General features: G+C 53.0%; 1 protein-coding gene across 1 annotated transcript in view; it reads right to left on the bottom strand.

Moving 5' to 3' along the window:
- GSDME (gasdermin E) overlaps window positions 1-23,019 on the bottom strand; it is a 45,959-nt gene that overhangs the window by 5,552 nt on the left and 17,388 nt on the right. Inside the window, exons 4-8 of the mRNA XM_054564497.1 lie at window positions 14,042-14,210; window positions 12,262-12,382; window positions 8,022-8,186; window positions 5,843-5,970; window positions 3,868-4,063 (exon numbers count right to left, since the gene is read on the bottom strand). Coding sequence (XP_054420472.1) covers window positions 3,868-4,063; window positions 5,843-5,970; window positions 8,022-8,186; window positions 12,262-12,382; window positions 14,042-14,210 — 779 coding nt within the window. The remainder of the gene's footprint in view (window positions 1-3,867; window positions 4,064-5,842; window positions 5,971-8,021; window positions 8,187-12,261; window positions 12,383-14,041; window positions 14,211-23,019) is intronic.

The following is a 23,019-nucleotide window of genomic DNA, read 5'->3' as shown; positions in this document are numbered from 1 at the left end:
TAAATAAATTTATGATTTTGTCTTGGGCCACATTCACAGCCATACTGGGCTGCATGCGGCCCACAGGCCACAGGCTGGATACCCCTAGAAACCAACTACATTGGGCACCCACCTACACCAGGGAGAAGAGACCCCAAACATCTAATTTTGATCAACTAGGCAAGAAGAATTAAAAGGCATCCAAATTGGAAAGGAAGACGTAAAGCAAATAAAAGTTCTAGAAAGTTCTAAAAACTCCACCAAAAAACTGTTAGAATTAATAAATTTAGTGAAGTTGCAGGATGCAAAATCAGTGTGCAAAAACCTGTTGTTTCTATACACTAATAAACTATCAAATTAAGAAAACAATCCCATTTACAACCATAGCAAAAAGAATAAAATACCTAAGAATAAATTTATCCAAGGAGAATAAACACCTGAACACTGAAAACTATAAGACATTAAATGAAGGAATTGTAAAAGACAAAAGAATGGAAAGATATTCTGTGCTTATGGACTGGAAGAATTAATATTGTTAAAATGTCCACGTGATCAAAAGCAATCTATACATTCAGTGCAATCCTGAGGAAAAAAAGAACAAAGCTGGAGGCAACACACTCCCTGACTTCAAACTATATTGCAAAGCTTCAGTGATCAAAACAGTATGGTACTGGCATAAAAACAGACAAATGGATCAGAATAGATAAATGCTGGCAAGGGTGTGAGACAGGAAACCCTTGTGCACTGTTGGTGGGATGCAAATTTGTGCACCCTTTTTGGAAAACAGTAGGGGGATTCCTCAAAAAATTAAAAATATAAACACCATATGATCCTGCAATTCCATTTCTGGGTATATAGCCAAAGAAAATGAAAATACCAGCTCAAAAAGATATATGCACCCCGCACCCCGTTCATTGCAGCATTATTTAACCATAACTAAGATATGGAAAAAACCTAAGTGTCAGTGGATGAATGGATAAAGGAAATGTGGTGTGCATATACATTGGAATATTACTGAGCCATTAGAAAGGAAGAAAATCTTGTCATTTTGGCAGCCTTGGCAAATGGTTGGACCTTGAGGGCATTATGCTAACTGAAATAAGACAGAAACAAATACCATATGATCTCACTTACATGTGGAATTTTTTTTTTAAGTGAGCTCATAGAGAACAGATTGGCAGTCGCCAGATGTGAGGAATGGTGATGGGGCATGAAATGAGTAAAGGTGGTTAAAAATTACAAACTTCCAGCTATAAAATAAAAGAAGGCATGGGAAGGACCTGAGTAGACACCTCTCCAAAGAGGACATACTGATGGCCCATAGACATATGAAAAGATGCTCAGTGTTACCCATCATCAGAGAAGTGCAAACTAAAACCACAATGAGATGGCACTTCACACCTGCCAGAATGGCTACAATCAATAAATCAACAAACAGCAAGTGTTGGCGAGGACGTGGAGAAAAGCAAACCCTCATGCACTGCTGGTGGGGATGCAGGCTGGTGCAGCCTCTGCGGGAAACAGTATGGAGTTGCCAAAAAAAAAAAAATTAAAAATGGAACTGCCTTATGACCCAGTGATTCCACTTCTGGGAATATATCTGAAGAAACCCAAAACACCCATTCAAAAGAATATATGCACACTAGTGTTCGCGGCACCATTATTTACAATAGCCAAGATCTGGAAACAGCCCAAGTGCTCATCGGTAGGTGAGTGGATAAAAAGCTCTGGTACATTTACACAATGGAACACTACTTGGCTAATTTTTTTAAAAGGAAGGAAATCTTACCTTTTGCCATAGCACAGATGGACCTGGAGAGCATTAGGCTAAGTGAAATAAGGCAGCCAGAGAACAAGTACCAATGATTTCACTTATAGGGGGAATCCAATTAACAAAATAACAGCAAAACAGAAACAAACTAATAGATACAGAGAGCAGACTGGCAGCTGTCAGAGGGGAGAGGGTTGGGGAGCTGGGCAAAAACCATGAAGGGATTAAGGAAAAAAACACAGACAACAGGATGGTGATTTCCCTAGGGAAACGGTTGGGGGAGGTAGGAGAGGGTAAAGCAGGGATATATGGTGACAGAGGAGACTTGATTTTGGGTGGTGAGCACACAATGCAATATACAGAAGATGTATTAGAATTGTACACTTGAAACCTATATAATTTTGTTAACCAATGCCACCACAATAAATTCAAAAATTAAATAAGTCATGGGGATGTAATGTATGACAATAGCTATAGCAATGTATATTTGAAAATTGCTAAGAGTAAATCTTGGCTCTTATCACAATAAAAAATGTGTACCTATGTATGGTGATAGATGTTAACTAGACATTGTGATCATTTTGCAATGCATACAAGTATCATTATGTTGTATGCCTGAGTCAGTATAATGCTATATGCCAATTATATCTCAATTCTTAAAGTGAAGCACTATAAAGCTTAAAACTGGTGTTATTATTTAGAGAGCTGGAAACAGGACTCGAGAAGAGGCCATTTTCGGTTCGAGCACTTTCCCCAGATTCTCAGGAGAGAAGGCTGTGGTAGCAGGAGGAAGGAGGGCTGCGGACCAATTAACAAGAGCACTAATGAGAGCGCTCTGCACTGGTCTGACCTCCGCAGTGACTGACATGTCAATGAGATCTCCGCTCAGAGAAATTCAAAAGGGCATCGCTGGCTTAGACAATGGCTGCAGATGTTTTCAGCTGCACTTAAAGATTTTACTACCCCTGAGTTTCCAGCTCAGACATAGCCACGGAGTCTCACGTTATGTGTCCACTCCAAGTGTGTGCCCGTGTGCAAGGTCGCAGAGAGTTTGAGGCTGTGTCCAGGCTCAGGGAGAAGGGACTGTGGTGCACGCACAATGTCGGCCATGTGCTACGTATCTGACATCCCTAACCAGCCTATTGATAGAAATATTTCAGTAAGTGTTTGTCAAAAGGCTTCTCACAAGCTGTGAATTAGCCCGTTGGAGGATGATCATTAACACTGGGGAAGGTCTCTGCTGGGTTCCACAGGGCTCTGCCTCAGGTTCTGTCCCAATCTAAACTTGTATCCGTGACTTAGAACAAGACCTAGAGCACACACACATCGACATACAAATCTGCGAGAGGCATTCTCTTCCTCAATTCTTTAAAAACTGGCGATTCCTGGGCCTCTGTTCCGTGCGGTGCAGGGGAGGAACCCTGAATGCATCAGGAGCTCAGCGTCCTGACTCAGAGCCCCTGGAAGGGGACCTGTGGGGACGAGGAGGCTGGGCCAGCCTGTTAGGTCTTGCCTTTCCGAGGAGGCACTAAACGCCCAGTGCCCTCCTGTAGGAGGCGCCCCTCTGGCAGCACAGACCCTCGGCCCGGGGAGCGCTGGGTGGGCGGGGCAGAGGAGCGGCTGGCGGAGGCGTGGAGCTGCTGACCCCACTCCTGGCTGCTCCGGGGGGCGGGGGGCCCTCCGCGGCCTCCCTGCCCTACAGCTCCCGCGTGGTGAGCTTGCAAAGAGGATCAGAGGGACCGAGGGACCGAGACACCGCCCAATGGAAGCTCCTCCCACTCAGCACTGCCAGGGCTCAAGGGTGAGGGCCAGGCTGTGTCTTTGGGGAGATGCCTTCCAGTGTTAGTGAGGGGTGAGCCCGCAGACGGTCCCCCACCCCCGCCGCCGGGGAGGGAGGAGAAGTGCTCCGCGGGGGAGTGGCCGTGGACGGGCCTCCTCCACAGGCAGCTCTGTGACTTCATGACAACCATGTAAACTTCCTCAGCACCTCCTTACCCGCCCCGTACTGCCGAAAGCGCGGGGGTGGGGGTGGAACCCTAGGTACCAGTCTCCCACAGCAGTAAGCAAAGCAATTTCAGAGCAATAACAGGCAATAACAGGACTTCCCTTTTCCATACCTGCTAGCGCACTGATCAGGAAGTAGGCCGTGGAAAAGAGCTTCCGGTTGCTGACCACACCCTGCGGGCCCGGACCCGCGGCCTGCACGCTGCACCCCGCCAGCTGCAGGAAGGCCATGAGGTTCTGCCGCTCTGGGGGCTTCAGCTCCTCGAGTACCGCCAGTGAGGGCGACAGGCCATCGACCATGTCATCACACTGCAGGGAAAGGAGGACAGAGACAATGTGATGAAGAAGCCAGAGGCCAAGCTGGGTTCTCTGACCCACATGCTGAACCCCTTGCCACCTCCCAAGTAAAGCAAGACTCCGCGTTCTCCTTTGTGTTTTGAAATTACTAATCCACCAGGTTAGAGTTCCTCACAGAGACAGCGAACTGAGCCTTGCCCAGGTACTGTTCCTTCGCGGCGAGGGGAGGAGGCATGTGGGAACTACTGGGTGGAATCTCCCAGGACAGGGTCTGTCGGGTGGGACCCGGGGCCCGGAACAAGTGACTACACGAAGCTGAGGAGTAGAACATCATGGTTCTACTCCTCGAGCACTAAACGTGGCACCCCAGCTCCCAGACACATTCCCAGATGGGCCCTAGGCAGTCTCACCCGTCCACAGGGGACCTGCTGGGAGGTGAGGGGCCCTGCTGGCAAGGGCTGCCCTGGCCACCCCCACATCACCCAGCCAGTTCGGCCCCAAGGCTGCATCCACATCCAGATGCATTTGTATGAGAGCCCAGCAGCCCCCACCACCCAAGCGGCCTGACGCTCTTTCCGCAGGGTGCTGGCCTGACATTTCCCTCTTGGAAGGAGACATTTTAGGAAGTAAAAGTCAGTGGTTTATTTATTTTTTTGGAAACATCTGTGTTCTCCCCGGGGCTAGCCCACCCTCCCGCGAGCTCTGCATCCTCCAGAACACGTGGGTGTCCTGGGCTGTTGGACTATTTCAACAACTGCTGGTTCTGTCACTGGCCACTAAGCTCTTTTGGCACAACCCAATTTCAAGAGGGAAAAATAATATGAATGCTTTCCTGGAAGCCATAAAGCATTAAATCTGAAAATCAGAGTTCATACTCTGCATAAAAGAAAAACAGAAAGACCAAACACAAAAAAAAACACAACTATAGCAAAAATCAGGTTGATAGCTCCCCAGCCTCCACCAGGGAGGCAGGGCCTGGTGGATGGAAGTTAGCAGCTGGCGTGTTCCTCACCACTCCTATAACGAATCGTTAAGGAACTCCAACCCCCCAGAAAATCCTGCTATGAAACAAAAATACAAAGGCCTGCTGTTCAGTCTGTTCTGAATAAAAGAGGTTGACTTGTTGGACCCTACCACACCGTCCCCTTGCAGCGGGTCGAAGAGTGCCCCCCTGCCCAAATGTGTGTCTACCTGGAACCTGAGAATGTGACCTTATTTGGAATAAGAATGGTTGCAAATGTAATTAAGGCAAGGATCTTGAAATGAGATCATCTCTGGTTAAGGTTGGTCCTAAAGCTTGTGGGTGCTGTGGGTGTCCATGAAGGCACAGAGAGGAGATGACACAGAGGAGAAGGCCATGTGAAGAAATATACACTGGAGGCACATGGCCACAAGCCAAGGAAGACCAGGAGCTGCAAGAGTCAAGGGAGGGTTCTCCCCTCCAGCCTGTGGGGGAGCATGGCCCACTGACACTTAACGTGAGACTCCGGGCCTCCGGAACCGTAAGCATAAATTTCTGTTGTTTCAAGCACAGACGTTTGTGGTCACTTGTTAAAGCAGCACTAGGAAACCACTGCACATTTAGATTCCTGCCATCAACTACCTGTCTGCAGTCAGAAAACTAAGGGCCTGAGCGTAAAGAACACAGACGCTTTAGGGATTAAGGGAGGTGGGGAAATCTGAAATGCAGTTGTATCCCCAGCTCAAAACCTTCTCTCAAGAGGTCCAGCCCATCCACATCTGCAGAACACCCAGGGGAGACGCTGTGCCTCAAGATGTCCCTGGTCTTACCACTTGTTCCAGGGCCATGAGTGACTCCTCATCAAACAGGACCACCTGGAGGATGCCACCCAGCGCCGTCTGTTCCTGCTCCGGCAGCTGCCCGAAGGGACGGAAAGTCCTCTCCAAGGGCAGAGTCACTATGGGAGCAGCAGAAAACACCCGGCTCAGGACCGCTGTGCGTGTCTCAGAACAGGGACAGCAGCTCTTGCTTTTTATAGCTAATTGTCCTCAGTTCTTTCCTGGACACCCCCAGCTGCACAGCCAGTCGCAGAACTCGGGAATAAAGGACATCGAGTTAAATACCACCCTGCGTGGTTTCAGTAACCCAACTCCCACAAGAAAGGAGCTGGGCAGGGTGGAGAGAGACAGAACAGAAAGAGCCGCCCCATTTCATTTTAGACTTCATGGTTTTTTTATGATGACGCACTAAACATTAAGTCTAATCAATTGTTTTCTGGAAAAGTCATTTAGACTCCTCTTTCTGTAGAAGTAATTTATCAAGGCTGATTTGCTAAATATCAAGTCAGTACTTTTGCAATGCTTCAGAACCATGCAAATTCCAAAATATATTATTTTTCACCCTTTCTTCTAATACATTGTGGCTTTTGTATCCTTTAATATTTCATGCATGCATTGCAGAGAGCCTGGCACCCCATTTTCACGACAAACCCAGCTCCGGCGCTTTGCCCATCCTTTCCTCTTCACCCGTCCCAGTCCCGGAGAGCAGGTCCGCAGGCCCACCTGGATGGGGGCTCTTACCCTCAGCAGGGTGCTCGAGCCTCTCCCTTAGAATCATTATCATCATCTTCTTCTTTTTCATTTTAAAGAGAGTCGAAAGCTTCTAGCAAATTAAGCCCAGTGGGAATCTAAAAGCTTTTGTATGTAGGGATGCATACTAATAGGTAAATGTACTACCTCTGCTGACGGCAAATTCTAGCAAAGGGTTGCACACAGCCCCATGAGAGGAACATGTCACATCAGTGACTGGCATTTTCAAGTGCTGCCCTGGGAACAACCAGGTCTTTGCAGCCCCAGCCTGGAGAGAACTGCCCTGGTCAGTCTTAGGGGTCTCAGGGCCCAAAGCCAGGCCGGCCCCGCCCTACTCCCGCCTCCCTACCCCGAACCTGCAGCTCACTAGAACGGTCAACCTACAGGCTGGACTGATGGGGAAGGAAACTATAGGAAAGCTGCAGCCCAGGCCGTCCAGGCACCTCCCTGCAGCGCAGTTCGAGGCCGCAGGGCCACTGCTGCTGTGGGCCTAACCCCCAACGTCACCAGTGCGCGAGTGGCGGCGGGAAGCCACACCCAGGAGGGATCTCGAGGAGGCGGAGGAGGGGCCCGCATGAGACGGGGAAGCCTTCTTCTGAGATGGGGCCTTCACTACCATTTCTCCCAACACTATTTCTGCTACCGAAGCGAAAGCATCTTCTGGTTTGGGACTTTCTGACGCGCCACCCGTCAGTCTCCATCCCGACCCTCCGAGCCACAGCATATTCTGAGCTGCTCCCAGTCCTTTGTACGAAATTCTTCCACAGCTCTTTCTTTCTCCTCTTCCTCGCCCGTCTCCTCCTCTGCATACTGTACTCCCACTGTCCCTGTCCCTCCCCCGGAAAAAAAACCCTCCAACTTTTTAAAACACTAACTGCTGTGGGGAGCAGAAGGGATTGCTGCAGGCAAGTCGCAGGTAGTCCCCTCCCCCTCGGCCTCCCCCTCCCTGGTGGCCACGGCCCCCACAGGCTTCAGGCCATGTGGGTGAAGAGCCTCCCAGAGACATTCTGCGAATGCTGACAAAGCCTTGTCTTGCCAACGAAGCCTGGATTATAACGAAACAGATGCAAAACTTGGGTTCTCTCCCGTGGCTGCTGACTAGCTATTCTTGGTGGTCCGCAAGGCTTCTGCGGCTAAAGTGGGGGAAAATGCCAGGCCCTGGGTTCGTACGCTCCTCAGTCTCTGGCCCCTTTCTCAAAATGGGGCACCCAAGACCTGAGGCTCCCTAAGACCCAACCAAGGTGAATCCTGAGTGGACTAGGCCCGACTCAGAGGCACTGTCCCCTCTGTTCTCATGCTTTCCGTGAAGTCACTGGCGTCACCTCCCCACTCCAGAAGCCATCACTTCTTGGGGTACAATGCTCAATTAGCCATCGGCTCACCATGCCCCCTCCCCGTCCCCACCCCCCGCAGATAATACCTTGTTTTAAAATACCCAGTGGTTCATCTGGGGCAGAGGGTTCCTGCCCAGCATCCGGCATGTCCCTATATGCAAACTCTCTAAAGGGCAGGGGATCCAGGACGACGGGGTCACTTCTCCTCTCATGCTCAAAGCCACCATGCTTCCCTTGTAGGAGGCAGAATTCTGCAAAACAGAAGAGGACAGGTCAGCAAAGGGTTGACTCTGCTTTTCTTAAGGCGGCGGGGCAGGGAGATGCACGCACCCTCTTCCCCATAACCAGCCTCCTGCACGTGCTGTGCTGTTTGGTCAAAACTCATCCACTTCCTACAAACACAGGACAAATGGTTGTTCTTAACATATGGTTCTCCTGTGTGTCCTCTTTGAACAGACTGGAAGCAATCTTTCAAACATTGGAAGTATTTCCTGAGCCTGGTTTGAACAAAGCAACTCTAAACAAACGACTCACCATGTATGAAAGAAACAGAAAATTTGATTGACAGATTTGATTTGACAGATGAATTGATAATATTACAGAATTGTCAACAATACATTTAGGTGCACAAGTGGTTATGTTACATGGTTCTCAAGGAGTCAACTTTGTTAACAGAATAATAGCAACCAAAAAAATGAACTTCTACAATTATATGAATGAATCTCAAACATGTTGAGTGAAAAATCCACATACAGAATATATTCTACAGGAATCTATGTGAAGGCAAAACTGGTCTTTTTTTTTAAAAAAAAGTCTTACCTTTTAGAGATACTGATATATTTATAGACCAAACAATAGAACACATAGGATTTGCTTCAAAACGAGTGAGTAGAGTAGAGGGAGGCAGCGAAATTGCTGAGGAGACATAAATGGCCCTCACTCTTGAAGCATGAAGTACATGGGGTTCATGATATTGTGAACACCACTTCTGAACATGTGTGATATTTTCCATAATAAAAAATTTGTAAATAATGAAATGTTTCCTTATAGACTTCCATATTTGAGAACCCAACTAACGTATCTGAACTGTAGGTAAAAAAATGTAGCCATCCTTAGGTCCTTGCTAAGCAAAAACAATAAGCGCACTCATGAATTCAGGCTCTTTTCGTGCTTCTGTGTGACCGTTCGTCCGCTTAGGCACAGGCGACGGGATAAAACTCTGCCTGAGCCTGCGAGGGGGAGGCACGGGCCCCCGCGCGTGCACACGTTCGTTCACAAAGGTGGAATGGCTGTCTAAGACAAATGGCACAACCCTTCATTCACTCACTCACTGAGGCTCACTCACTGAGCAGCTGGGCCGTCCCAGCTCCTCCGCCCTTAGCGCCAGGCACTAAGGTGAGGAAGTGTCAACCGGGCCCGCCCCCGCCAGCCCCCTTGATGACTTCGCTCCCCGAGGACAGGGACCATGGCCATTCACACAGCCTCAAACCCTGCCAAGCGCTTGTGGGTGTTTCAGGAGCCCATGGCGCTGACAGCGCTCGTGCCTGGGCACATGCGCAGCCCCCTGAAGGCACTGCCACTTCCTTCCCTCTCCTCAAGTGCCGGGCATGGTGCTGGGGGTCAGAGGTACGAAAGGGCCTTGACCACCAGCATGCTTCGAGCGGGGCAGGGCTAACGCGAGGGTGTTGGAGGAGGTGGGTCACTGAAGCCAGAGTGGCAGGTGCAGGGAGAGCCAGCAAAGGCTTCTTGGGCGACGCAGTGTCTGAGCAGCCAGAGGCTCAGAGATCAGCGAGAGCAGAGCCTTCGCGGCTGGTGGGTGACCGGGCCAGACGAAGACTCCCTTGGGACGAAGGGAGCCTCGGAAGGTGTTTGAGCAGGCGAGTGAAATGACATTTTCACTTTTAAATTATCGTACTGGCTACGCCGCTGGGATGGACAGAGGGGAAAGATTCTGAGAAACAGCGGAGCCGATGAAGAGTCAGGGTGGGAAATGGGGGCCGGGGGCCCTGTGGGTGAAGGAAGGGTCGTGGCTGAGCGCAGCCCATCTAGACGGCTGCACAGATGCCTCCCTCAAGGAGGGAGTTGGCCTCCTCCCAGAGTGTCAAAGGGTGAGCAGGATGCTTGTCAAATGCGCCCCGACTCGGACGGTGGGAGGAGCGATCAGGCAGGCTCTGAAGGGCCCTGCCGGCCCTGTGGGTTTGTGTTTTTAGATCAGAACATTCTGTGGCAGGAGCAACAGCGAACACAGATGGGAAATAAAAGCAGAACTGGCTTCAGAACGAGGCACTGGGTCTCACAGGACCAGGGCCTGACCCCCAAGCCGCACAGGCATGGCCACACGCAGCGGGACAGGGCAGTGAACATGGCGGGCTTCTGAGGCCAGGGGGTGGGAAGTTAGCCAAAGGAACCTTGAGAAGTCCCCAGGGCACCTCTTCTCAGCAGCGCCAAGAGGAGTTCATTTCCAAAGACAACGGAGGCGAGCCGAGATGAAAGCCTTGAAATTGAAATGCAAACAGGAGAGCCACACGAGGCCGGGCTGTGTCTTCCCAAGTCCATCTGTGTAAAGAGGCCCCGGGAGGAAGGGACAGGTGCCTGCGGAGCAGCAGGCAGGGCGGGGCACCCCCCAACCCTCAGAGAAACAGGAGGGCTCTCACAGCGCCCCCTGCCTGGACTGGCACCCTGGCCTGGCCCCCCAACCGCCTAAAGGTCCTCATGGCACTCATGAGCACCCCCAGGTGCAGGCCGAGCTTGCAGAGCGACACCTCAACCATCAGTCCACCTAGACAGAATAACCAAGGTGCAAGCATCCTGGGCTGGAATCACATTCATGCCCGTGGTACCAACGGTTTATCATAGATGGATAACGAAAACTTAACCATCTTAACGCAGTTTGTTCAGTAGACGAATGTCTTTCAAACAGAAAGAATAAAATAAGATTAAAAATGCCCCGGATGACACAAATTTGGAGCCAGGGATCTAAAAACCATAGGCGACAATTCTTGGTGTCCTGGTATTCCACGTGTCCCTGTCCTTCCTCTCTAGACCAGCTTCTTAAAACTGACAACACTTCTTGCCACCCCCCCCTGCAACTCAGGCTGAAACCAAAGAAGGAGGCCCTGGGGCTGCCTTCTGTGCCTTGCTGTCCTTCCTCTGGGTCCTCACATGCCCAGGAGCTTGCCAACTGTCCTCCAAGGACAGTCAGTGTTCTCAGTGCCTGGATCGGCTGCGCAGCGGTGGGGTAGCCCGTGAGGTCCCAGCGACTACAAATGGTTGGCTCCCCCAAGGCTGCCTCATCCCGAACCTGGTCCTCACCACCTGACAGAAGCCACCTGGGGCACGTGCAGGAGGCAGCAGTCGGCCTGGGCACACTCGGGATAGCACACCTTTTTCAACGTTTTCACTGTGAAAACGTGAAACTGCACAAGAGCAGAGTAATATCGTGAACCTGCACACACGCATTGGCCAGCTTGGACGACTGCTCTCTACCTCGACCTGCCCCATACTGTCCTCTCCACCCACGTTATTTCTGAAGCAAACTGTAGACTTTGCCATCTCACCTGTGAGGACGTCAGTAGAAAGCTCTAAAAAACAGATGGTTCTTTCTTTATAAACATAATCATATCACCACCATACCTTAAAGGTTAACAATAACTTACGTTATATGCATTCATTCACATCCTCAAGAAGCAAACAGTTTTCTTGGACTCAACACAACGTCTTCCCAGGGAGAGCCGGGGGGAGGGCCCTGCACACCTGAGCCCAGTAGACTCGCGCTAAACCGAAGCCCTGGTTTTCTTGAAACAATGCAAGGACCAGGACCGGGCAGCTTCAAACACACTGCTGATCAGCAGAGCAAGGTCAAGAGCAGCGTTTTTGGCTCCATATTGGGGGAAGGGAGGTGACGTAATGGTGGTGATGATGTTAACAGCCAAGGGGGAGAACTTAATAAATGACCGCTGTGCCGGGCACAACACGCGCCCCATCTATTTAATCCTCCCGCAGCCCCGTGCCGCGGTAAGGCTCCGCAAGGTCCACCGGCCGGCCCGAGACCTCACAGGACACCAGGGCTGATCCCCAGCCTGTCTGATCATGGGGGGACACGCTCTTAACCCTGTGCCATGCTGGGCAAACCCCACGCGCACGCTCCCCATGCAGCCAGCTCGTCCCCTTCTCATGGGATAGCCCCACAATCTTAGGATCTCTTGTGTCCCCATCCCCAAAGTGGTGGGGGGCCCTCCACCAGTGAGTGACCCAGGGGAAGATAGCGCGCCCCTCAGCCTTGGCTCCATTGTCTCCCCAGAGCCTCGAGCCAGGAGCAGCACTCACCAAACTGGCCGTCCTGTTTCACATACAACTCAATGACGCTGCAGGCGATGGTGGTGGAAGCCGGGATCTCCAGCACCACATTGCTGTCCTTGGTGATGGTCCCATCTTCCATAGCTGACACCTGTGGGCGAGGGCACACTCTGACCTGCACGCTCCACCTCCCCGCTGTGGCCTTGTGCAAATGCCCACAGAACCGAGTGGGAAGGGGGACCCAGCCAGCAGAGGTAAGGATTTCATCCCTCCTTGTTGGCCTTGCGATGTACACATATTCCCATGTAAACGGCCAACATGGTGGCCCAAAAGCAACATTCCAGGTTCCGGAGGCAATGAAGTTAGGGCTATGGTGATGAACAATGGAGATAATAAATAAGACGGAGAAGATGACTTCCCATTTCCCTCACAGAGGATGATGGAAACTGCTTTGAAATCCAAATGAAATGCCTAACCCATGTCAAAGCCTGAGGGAGAGCGGAGCTGCAAGAGACCCCCAGTGCTGCATCACTCCAGACCCCATGCTGTGCAAACCAGGGGGATGGCAGCGGAGGAAGAAAGGATGAGGAGGCCGGGCAGGAGATGCCCAGGAGTCAGGCGCCACGGCTCCCTCCCTCAAGCACCACTACAAATGCCACGCTTTCCCACCATGGCCTGGGGAGAGGGAGACGAGAATCTACGTGTGGCCCAAACACTGCAGATCAAAGATTTTCTGAGCAACTTGATCCTTGTCAGAGAAGGATGACCGCTGGCCTTCTGACTCCCCAGCAAGCTCTGGGTCTCTGGTGGGCTCACCGGGGACAGACACTTTGGCAGGGCCAGCAGAAGCCACCTCCCATCGGGCATGTCCCTCGTCATTGCTGGCCAGCCCGCCCAGCCTGGCCACCCCAGGAGAACCCAGCACCGGGCCTGTAGCTCCACCTCCCAAACTCAACTTTCCTGGGTCCTCTAGCAAAGGCCATAAGTTACCCCAAGAAATAAGCCTCTAAGAATCAAGTAGCAGGCAGCGCGACAAGCTGGAGGGGGAGGGCTTGGGGGAGACAGCCTTCCACCCCCCGGAAGTTTAGTACTGGCTCAGGGTCAGCTTAGGCAAGACTGTCCACAGTGTAATCCAGAAGCACCTGTTTACACACCTGCAGACAGACAGATGTACAGATCCTTACCTTCCCTAACTCGACGCGCCAAGGATCTGAGGCTGCTAATCCCAAAGCTAGCATTCTGGGGCCCCTGATCCCAAGGGACGCTAGGGGCTACGCATGCATTTGGCCTGGCTTGTGCTTGTTTGACCCATTTTCTTGCGGGAATGCACCTGACCCAAACGGACACAGCCAATCTGAGAGTCCCACTGCCCTGGCCTTGGGCCCACTCAGGGAGGGGCGACCCCGGCCAGGGCAGTGAGAGCCAGCCCAGAGCTCTCTGCCCACAGGGGCCGCAGCCGGGGGGAGGAGTGCCTGGAGCTACCGCGCCACACGGAGAGGGCCTGTCCGAGGGCACCCACCCGCGGGGAGGCGCTCACAACGGGAGTCCTGGATCCAGCAGTGACTGAAGCCAGCCAGCCCTGAATGCTTCCATTACACGAGCCAATAAATTCTTTCTCGCGTAAGCCAATTCTGGTTGGATTTCTGTTAATTTGCTACGCAAAGGGTCCTGACGAATGAAGACACTACCCACTGAGGTCCTAGCAGCTGGAACCAGAGTGGGTGCTGCGGCCCCAGCCCTCAGGCCTGCACCTCCACCCCGCCCCGCGCCCCACCCCGCACCCCGCACCCCGCCCCACCCGCACCCGCACCTGCAGGGTCTTGGTCCGGACCCCCACCATGCCACCACACTTCTCCTCAACCTGGATGCGCTCCGACACCACACACTTCTGCGTTGTCACTATCTTCTCTGTGAGGACACACAGGGTCTCGTTCCTCTCCAACACCTGCTGCAGCAGCGGGCTTTTCAGATTTATCGTTCTGAAAAAGAAAGACGGCTGTGGGTGGCCTCGTGCCTCGGGGGACACCGGTGCGGCGTGACGGCCAGCGCCTTTTATTCCCTGGTGACGAGAGAAGGGGCAGTGCATCCGGTGAGGCATAAACCGACCTCTCCCAAGGCCACCTGGGAGCCGCTGGGCCTCCGGGGTGGGCTGGATGCCAGAGGGCGGGGACCCCTGTCTAAAGCACCACCGTTGTCGAAAAGAAAGCCAACCAGCACAGGAACCGCAATCCCTCCGCCTTACAGCTGGGGACTCCGTGTCACTGAATCGGAGGCTGAGACCACAGACGCCCCGGCGTGGCCCGGGAGATACAGCATCACTGTGGGGCGGGGGTGGGGGTGGGGGGTGCTGGCAGTTCCTTCTCACAGATGAGAGAGGGACAGTCCAAGCAGCGATGAAGAAATTCGGTTTGAATGAAAAAGGAACGTCATAACCTGTCTGTCCCAGAGGGTGTACAATTTCTTGCCAAGGGGTTTATACCATTTTACAGAAGGAGAAACTGAGGCCAGTTAGGGTTGGTCTGCCCACCCAGTAGACTTGAGGCTCCAACAGAGCTACTCTGGGGCATGTCAAGAACAAGCTACATGTCCACTTATAGGAGACGACGATTCCACACCTGGAAGCTAAGGATAAAATGAACTCTCAGCAGATTTTCTTTGACTCTGAGTCTATGAAGTGGACAGGAAGGGAACCAAGTTAGAGGTGGTCTTGGCATGAGAACAAGCATAGTATTTATCCAGGGCTTTTTAAACATGCCAGGGTTAGTTGCTTTGAAAACCTCAGCACCGTCCCTCACCACGCACATGGAGGGTGCCCCTTCCCCCGACCCCGAGGCAGGCAGGCTCTCCAGGCTTCTGCAAGCATCCCCGGAACTGCACTGAGTAGCTGGAAAGCTCCTGTCTGCACGTGAGCAGCTGCCCCGAGCGGAAACAACACATGTCCATCAACGGACGAATGGAAGACAAACACGGTATATACGCAGAATGGGCTATGATACAAACATGAAAGCTCAGGTGTGTGCTACGACGTGAACAAACCTCGAAGACATTATGCTGAGTGAAATAAGCCAGACACAGAAAGACACATACTGGATGATTCGACTTACGTGAAATGCCCAGACTTTTATGAAATATCCAGGCAAATTCATAGTGACAGAAAGCTGATTTAAGGTGCCAGGGCTGGGCGGGGGGAGACAGGGAGGTCTTGCTGGATGGCTGTAGGGTGTCTGTTTGAGGTGATGAAGTTCTAGAAATGAATAGTGGTGTTGGCTGCACAGCAGTGTGAATGTACTTAATGCCAGTGAATTATACACTTAAAAATAGTTAAAAGACAGATTTTACATTGTGTATATTTTACCACAATAAAAAAGAAAAAGTAAAGACAGCAAAAACTGGTCCATCTCAGTAGTGGTCAAGGAAATGCAAATTATAACAATGTTTTACACATATTAACTCAGTAATGAAAATAAATTGACAATAATAGAAAGCCACCCAGGGCTCCATGTCCAGGAAGGTTTGGAGCCTGCGCTGCTGGGGCTCGAACCCCAGCGCCGCCCCTCGGTTCAGGCTGGCGGAACCGTGAGCGAATCACTCCGTGCCTGCCCCTGGGTTCCCTCACGGATACACTCACAGTAGCAACTTTCCTGTGGGATCACCACAGGGTTTAAATGGGCACAATGTTAAACGCCATGCGAAAGCGAGCTGACTCCAGCCACCTCCCCGAGTTCCTCTACTGAGGCCCAAAAAACAAAGCCCAGGATGGGAATTATGGGCTATTTAATTGGGCTGCAGGTACTTTATCTTGTCACTCCCTTGCCTAGGGGCCTTCAGTGTCTACATGGCATCTCAACTCCTCCCCCAGGCTACAAGGCCTCAAGATCTGGCCCCATCGACCGGACTTTCTGCTTTCTCTCTGTGCCCTACATACGCCAGGCACAGGCCAGCCCCAAGGCCCTGGACCCATGTGCCCTGACTCATCCCACTGCTTCTCATCACCTCCTGGGAGGCAGGCATCTCCGGCTCGCCCCTGTCACGCTGTCACAGCCTAAGACCACTTCTCTGGAGAGCAGAGTTCCCGCGGGTATTTTCTAGCTCACTCGTTTATTTGCCTGTTGCCGAATCCGCCCTCAAGACCATAAACTCTGTGGGAAGTGGGCCGTGCCCATCTTGACTATGGTTTATCTCAGAAGAGCGTGAGTGCATAGCAACGGCTCCATACATATTTTTGGAATAAGTGGTTAACTAAAACTTGTGGGTTTTTTCCTCTTTGTCCATGAGCCTTAATGAGTGTATAAATGCCTGAATCTATACGTATCTGTGTATGAAAGAGAGAAAGCATATGGAAAATGGAGGAAACGGCGGATTAGCAGCGCGGTTTAAAGAATGATATGTAGACATAAAGCTGTCCTGAGAGACTGTTTTAGTGTTGGAGGCTCAAGCATCGAAGATGACACCTGGTGTACCCACCAGTCAGAGCCTCACCTGACTGGGTCCTTTCCAACGGGCTCCTCCGTTTGCTGCACACAACTGCATCTTCCAGCAGATTCTTGGCAACCAACCCCCTCCGTTACAGTCCAGGAATGGCCCATGCGCCTGTGAGCCCCAGGCCTGCAGCCCCAGGGCCACCGCAGGACAGCTGGCGGCCGCCTCCAGGGGCCTGAAGCGACTCTGGCGCATGGGAAACCATCGCGCTGCCTCGAGCCCGAACCCGACCCCCTGAAATGCCTGATGCTGTCTCAGCCAACGGCGAAGGGTTTGAAAAGGAAAACTCAGCCTAGGCACCTCCCAAGATGCCATCGCCTCAAATGCCCACCTCCCTCCAGAACCCCCATGTCACCCCACCCCGAACTCCAGAAGGAAGGGCAACCGTCAACTGCAGGGGCGCGACTCCCTTCTGCATCTGGCCGTGGAACAGCCCTGAGCTGCTGGCTGGCCTGGCAAGCCAAGCACCCCCTGAGGGCAGGGAACAGAAGCCGGGCCAGGGACAGGGCCCCTCCCAGAGGCTGAGATCGGTGACTGCGGAGGGGAGAGGAACCTGGACACCTCAGGCCTGTGAGAAACGAGAAACCAGAAACCCTCTCCGGGGCTGCGAGGGCAGGAGGGCGGCGGTGGCCACTGGCAGGCACTTCCTGCCAGGGGCTGGGGTTCTGTTTCCTGGGGCAGCGCTGCCACCGTTGGGAGGGTGCATGCTGGGCACACGCCCTCACCTGCAGCGAGGAGAGGAGGCCTCGTGTGGATGGAGGGGAAGCTGGCTGTCGGGGAAGAGGGATTGTCCCAACTTGCTGAAAAGCAATCTCCGGAGGGAATTCTTCCCCAAATCCTCGCCCAGTCCCCACCGGTGCCAGACCCCGAACGGCGCCAGGACCCAGAAGAGCTCGCGGGCGCCCGACGGCCCCAGCTCTCCTCAGAGCAGGAATCGCTACAGCGGGACCGCCCGCTGGGAGATCCTGCCTCGGTGTGATTCGTTTACACTTATAATCCCGTATGATCTATGCATTTAAAGAGGTCCATAGTTTCTTCAGACTAGAAGGGTAGCAATAAAGTTTGAAACCTAGATTAGGGGTTTCACAGAGGAGGAGTGAGGAGGCCAGAGAGGGTGAGGATAGTAACCAAAGTCACGCAGCTAAGCGGCCCAGGTTGGTATTTCACAAAGCGCCGCCCCGCCACGCAGCCCCTACCGTTGCTCTGGGCGAGGGCGCCCCGTGGCCTTGTACGGGGCCTTGGACCATCTCTGATGAACTGTTGGACTGCTACCCCCATTTTGACATGTCAGTATCTTGCCTGTGTAGCTGGGGTGAAAGGAGGTTGTACATCCAGCCCTCCGGGAATTGTCCTCTCATATCCTTATCGCCCCCTCCCATCGGCTCCCTGTGCTTTTACAAAACACTTCCCTGGGGGCTGTCCAATCCGCTCCGTTTAGCTGGGGCCCTCTTAGGAATCGCTGAACACCACACACACAGTCTTTAGAAAGAGACCCAGGGAACTATTAATAGCGGTTGCCTCGTGGGCAGGGAACGAGTCAGCTGAGAGATCAGGGGCAGGAGGCTTTTCGCCTTTTCTCTCTTGACCTTTTGACATTAAAACCATGTGAACATATCAATTATTCAAAAAATGTAATTAAAAGTCCTTTGGACAGACTCCAAGCTTCTGGAGGACACAGCATCCTCACCTGAGGCCTATATTAGCCACCCAGTTGGTGGATAAGTAAGTTCCCAGAGAAATCCTAAAGGCGGCGGCGGAATAAAATCCTCTCCGCGGTCCAGCCTGGGATCAAAGCCCTCGGACAAGACAAACAGGGCAGAAGCTCTCCAACCGGACAGGGAGCAACCAGAGGTCCATCGTCTTCACACGTTCTTAAGGACAGCCGCAGTGCCTCTCTTCCTGGCCCCCGGGGCTGTGAAAGCCAGGCAGGAGGCCCCCGAGACAGGGGCTGGATACAACCAGCCTTATAGGGCTGCACCCCAAGGAACACGTGTGGAGACAAGGGATGGGAGGACACACCAAACAGAGAGGACGGCGCCTCTTCCTCACCCACTGGACCTGCTGACCACCGCCCCCCCCCCCGCCCCTGGGGCTCCCAGCTCTACCTGCCACTCGCTGGGTAACCACCTTCTGGCTCCAAGCCTCAGTCAGCACATCTGTAAGATGAGAATTGGCCGTGAGGCTGATTTTAGTGACGCTTTCGATAAAGTGACCTGCTCCGGACCCACCGGTACATGTCTCCTTCCTTCCACTATTGGCACGAAAGCCACATCGAGATCCCTCTCCAGGCTGGTCAAAGGCGCGACCACAGTGTCCATGCCCCACGAGGCGAGCCCTCGACCAGGGGCCAGGCGGGGCTTGGGGAAGCAGCAGGCAAGCACGGTGGCAGGAGAGGGGGGTCAGAGCCCAGAGGCTCCTGGGGAGCAGGAGGTGGGTGGCGGGGGGGGGGGTTGGAAGGGTGGGGGCGGTGGGTAGGGGTAGACAGGGCACCAGCAGGAAGCGAAGTTCCTCTCCTAAAGCATGAGAAAGCTCCCAAGCCCAGCCATAACGGAGCTGCCTCCTCTCTCCAACCGAGGCTTTCATTTCCATTCTCTCTCCTCCTCAGGCTTTGAAAGCCAAAATGCAAATTCACAGAGAAAAAACCCACAGAAGACTTCGAAAACGCGAACAATACCCAAAAGAAGAAGGAAGGACCCCGCAGCTTTCTCTTCCAACAGACAAATGCAGCCCGCAGGTCCCTCCCGGAGACAAGCATCCTCAGGCAGACCCTCTCACCCCCAACTCATCATTCCACTCCACGCAAAACTGAGTCCTGTTATGTGCCAGGCACTGGGCTGGCTGCTGGGGCCGCCTCAGTGAGCAAAGCCGAGGCGGTCCCCACTGGCCTGACCCTGCTGTGTAGCGGCCCTTGGCAATAGCCTGTCCTTGAGGAGTAGCTTCCGATGGAGTTCCCATCAGGCTCTCCCAACAGTAGGGTACATCATGACAGAGTAGGAGCCGTTGGCTTTTGTCCAGGCAGCTACAGAGAAATTATAAAACCACAGCAGCCCCAGGGACTACTCATTCTGAAATGGAAAACCAGTTGCATCTCGAGTATCCCCGCTGATGGATCCATCCACGATTGCTAAGCATCCTAAGCCTGAGCCTAGGCCGGGAGGCAGTGAGGGGCCGGGGAGTCATAATCAATTTGCAATGTCTGTCTCCACAGGTCTGGAGGGAGGTGGCCCTGGTCACCCACATCTAATCCGACATCTGTGCTGGGAAACAGACGCTGTGTCCCTTAGAGATGAGAGACTGGTCTGAGAAACATGGCACATTAGTGGCAAAAATCAGGACGCACATCCTCTGACTCTGGGACCAGTCCTCTTTCCACGACTCTGCTCTAAAAGCCGACAACAAGAGACAGGTACAAACGCACTCGGAAGAAACAGGGCAAGATCATCTCCCCGGGTGCAGAGGCGGCGGCCGGCCTGCTGCTGTGAGAGCGTTAAGCAAGGGCTACTCACCCACAGGAACGCAGGCACATACTGGCGATGAAAGCCCTAGGGGGGCAGGGGGTCTGGATGAGAGAAGGGGAAGGGATTAGCCAAAGGACATACGTGCATGGCCCATAGACACAGGCAACAGCGCGGTGATGGCCAGAGGGAAGGGGCGCGGGGGGCGGGGGGGGGGGAAGTGGGCAAGGGGGGGGTGCGGCAAGGGGGAGTATCTCTAATAGTGTCAGTCATAAAAATTTTTTAAAAAGAAAAAGGAAAAAGCTTGAGTAACTTAGGCATTTCTCCCACAGGGATTTGATTTACTGGCTGACGTGGCAGGGAAAGAAGCGTGTGTCTGCGGACCAGCTGTGGCGTGGAGGAAGTAGCAGGCGCCTTAGATGAGGCCCGTGCGTGCTGCCTGTAAGGGGGCTTTGCTCTTCTGACGTTTCCTTGGGCTGTGGCATCTGCTTCTCTTTTGAAAGCCAACCGGCTCCATCCACGGACACCCGTCAGGCTGTGACTAGAGTTTAATTTTGGTAGCCACCTCCTAAAATCCTGAAATGCAGATGCCTGCTTCCATCTGCCTGTTCACCCCCCGAGGGTAGGGGGAATCCTTTCCCCCTTTAAAGTCTGTGGCTCCTTGAGGAGGGAAGGGAAGAAGGTGGCCCTTCAAACGTGGCTACTGCTCCCACAGGTGCTGCACTGAGCACACTGGCCCCGGCGGCTCTGACACTCCTGAGTGCCATTGGCCACTAGCTTCCTACCCCAGTGACAGCAGGTTTGGGAGCTTGGAGCTAGCAGGTAGAGGGACACACAGATGGATCCCTGGGCCAATGCTGGTGACTATAGTTCTCAGCCGCGGTTAAGGTAGAATGGGGTACCCGGAACAATCTGACTGTTGAAACCTGAGGAAAAGCCTGTTGGGGGTTCCCAGGAGGAGTTTTGTCTCTCTTAAAATGAAGCACAAGGAAGAGACCCCTTTTCTGCCTTAATGTCTTCAATGTGGCATTTGGGGACCGAGAGAACTAAGTAGCTGAGACCAGCAATGCATGGAAGCTGCCACAGGGGGGCTCCACTGAGCTGCTGAATTAACTCTCCACCATTAACATAGGATAAGGGAGACTCACACACCCGTGGGATGTTTTTGTTTGTGAGGTAATTACAGGTGTTCTTTGCAACTAAAGACACTCTACTGGCTCATGATATTATTGTCACCCTTATTTCACAGAGGGGCATGAAACAGAACTCATAACCAGAGGCCCAAAGGTGGGTGCACAGCTCATAAGGGCCAAGATGACAACGGAGCTGAGCTGCCCATCCCCAAAGCCCTGCGTCTGTCTGTCTTCCCTCTCCCTCCTGGACCTCCCCTGAGCCCTGCATACAGAAGGCACTTAATACGCACTTGTTAACGAACAAAGAGTCTTTCTGCTCAATCCTCCTGCAAGAGCTCCCCAGAGACCACGGTCAGATCTTCTGGGAACAGGAGCTGCCCCCCAGTGGCTGGCTCTTCCCCACAGACCTGGCGTCTCCATTTCAACCAGGAAAGAAACTTGTCCTGTGGCAGGGATGCTCAGCCTGGACCAGAGCCCGGGACAGGAAATCCCTAGAAACCCGAACTGCGGAGCCCTGGGGCCTCCACTGTAAAAGGGAGAGAAAAGCCACGCTCTGCAGGGCTGTGGCTTCAGGATTCTAAATTGCCTGGAAAAAATCAGAATCTGGGCACAGCGTTAACCACATGTGATTACCAAAGGGGCCAGGCCACCCCCACGGTGTGACCGCCTCACTTCTGTCCACATTATAGTCATACAATACCTTATCTCACTCATATTCAATGAGGAAGCGACAAAGGGGAAAAAATGAGCCGTTATGGACTTTCAACCTTTAAGATGGAGTAACTGCCACTAGCTGGTGAGCTGCGGCAGGTCTGAAAGTTGACAAACCAAACCAAGGTGGGACAGAGGGTGAGTCCATGCAGGAGACAGTGTTCTCTTTCCAAGCTCGGCGTCAGCAGCTGTACTGAGAAAATCTTTGTTTCGTGGACCTGGGCTGAAATCCTCAGTCCAGGCAAACTGATTGGCTTTTGCATCTCAGGCTCCTTAGACGTAAGATGAAGATGAACCAATTCTTCTTCCAACTAATGTTTACTCTGCTGCGGGCATAGTGGAGGGTCCCACGGTGAATAAGAGGACATTCCAGAGGGACAGAGACCGTGTAGTCAGGCTGTTACAACACGCATTGTCACACAGTGTGCCTTGTCCCAAGAAGGATGTCATGGGGTGATGCGGCTTCCGGAGGCAGGGGATTCATCTGAGGAGCTGTCCGGGGAAGTAGGGGGAGTGGGTCTGTCTGTGTGTGTGTGTCCTTCTGTGTGTCTGTGCAGACAGGAGGCGTGAAGGAGGCTCCAGGCGAGGCCTGGCAGGGAGAGCGAGCCTGGGACGTTAGTCCCAGGAACCGAAATAAGTTCGGGGGACTAGTCTGGAAGGGGGGAGAGGAGAATGGTAGGAAACAAAGCTGAAGAGCAGAGGCAGGGACCTGTCGGGCGGAGGCGGTGTGTCACCTGAGGACGCGGAGAGCACTGACAGGAGCCGGGCAGGGACGTGACGTGACGGGCTGCCGTGTGGAGAAGTCCCTGGGAGGGGTGAGACGAGGGGCAGAACGATGGCCCAGGAGACTCGTGGCCGTGGTAGAGACCAGGTGGAAGCCTGCCCCGGGGCAGCGGCCGTGAGGCTGGGCCACGGGGACAGGTAAGACCGGTATTTAACAGGCAGGCCCATCCAGTGAGAGATTAAGTGTAGACCAAAGGTGAGGCAGGAGCCGCGTCTGATACTCAGAT

This window comes from Pteronotus mesoamericanus, unplaced genomic scaffold (assembly GCF_021234165.1).
Source record: "Pteronotus mesoamericanus isolate MK-2021 breed Mesoamerican mustached bat unplaced genomic scaffold, CSHL_Meso_final scaffold_85, whole genome shotgun sequence".
Lineage (NCBI taxonomy): Eukaryota > Metazoa > Chordata > Mammalia > Chiroptera > Mormoopidae > Pteronotus > Pteronotus mesoamericanus.
This window is presented reverse-complemented; position numbering and strand designations above follow the sequence as displayed.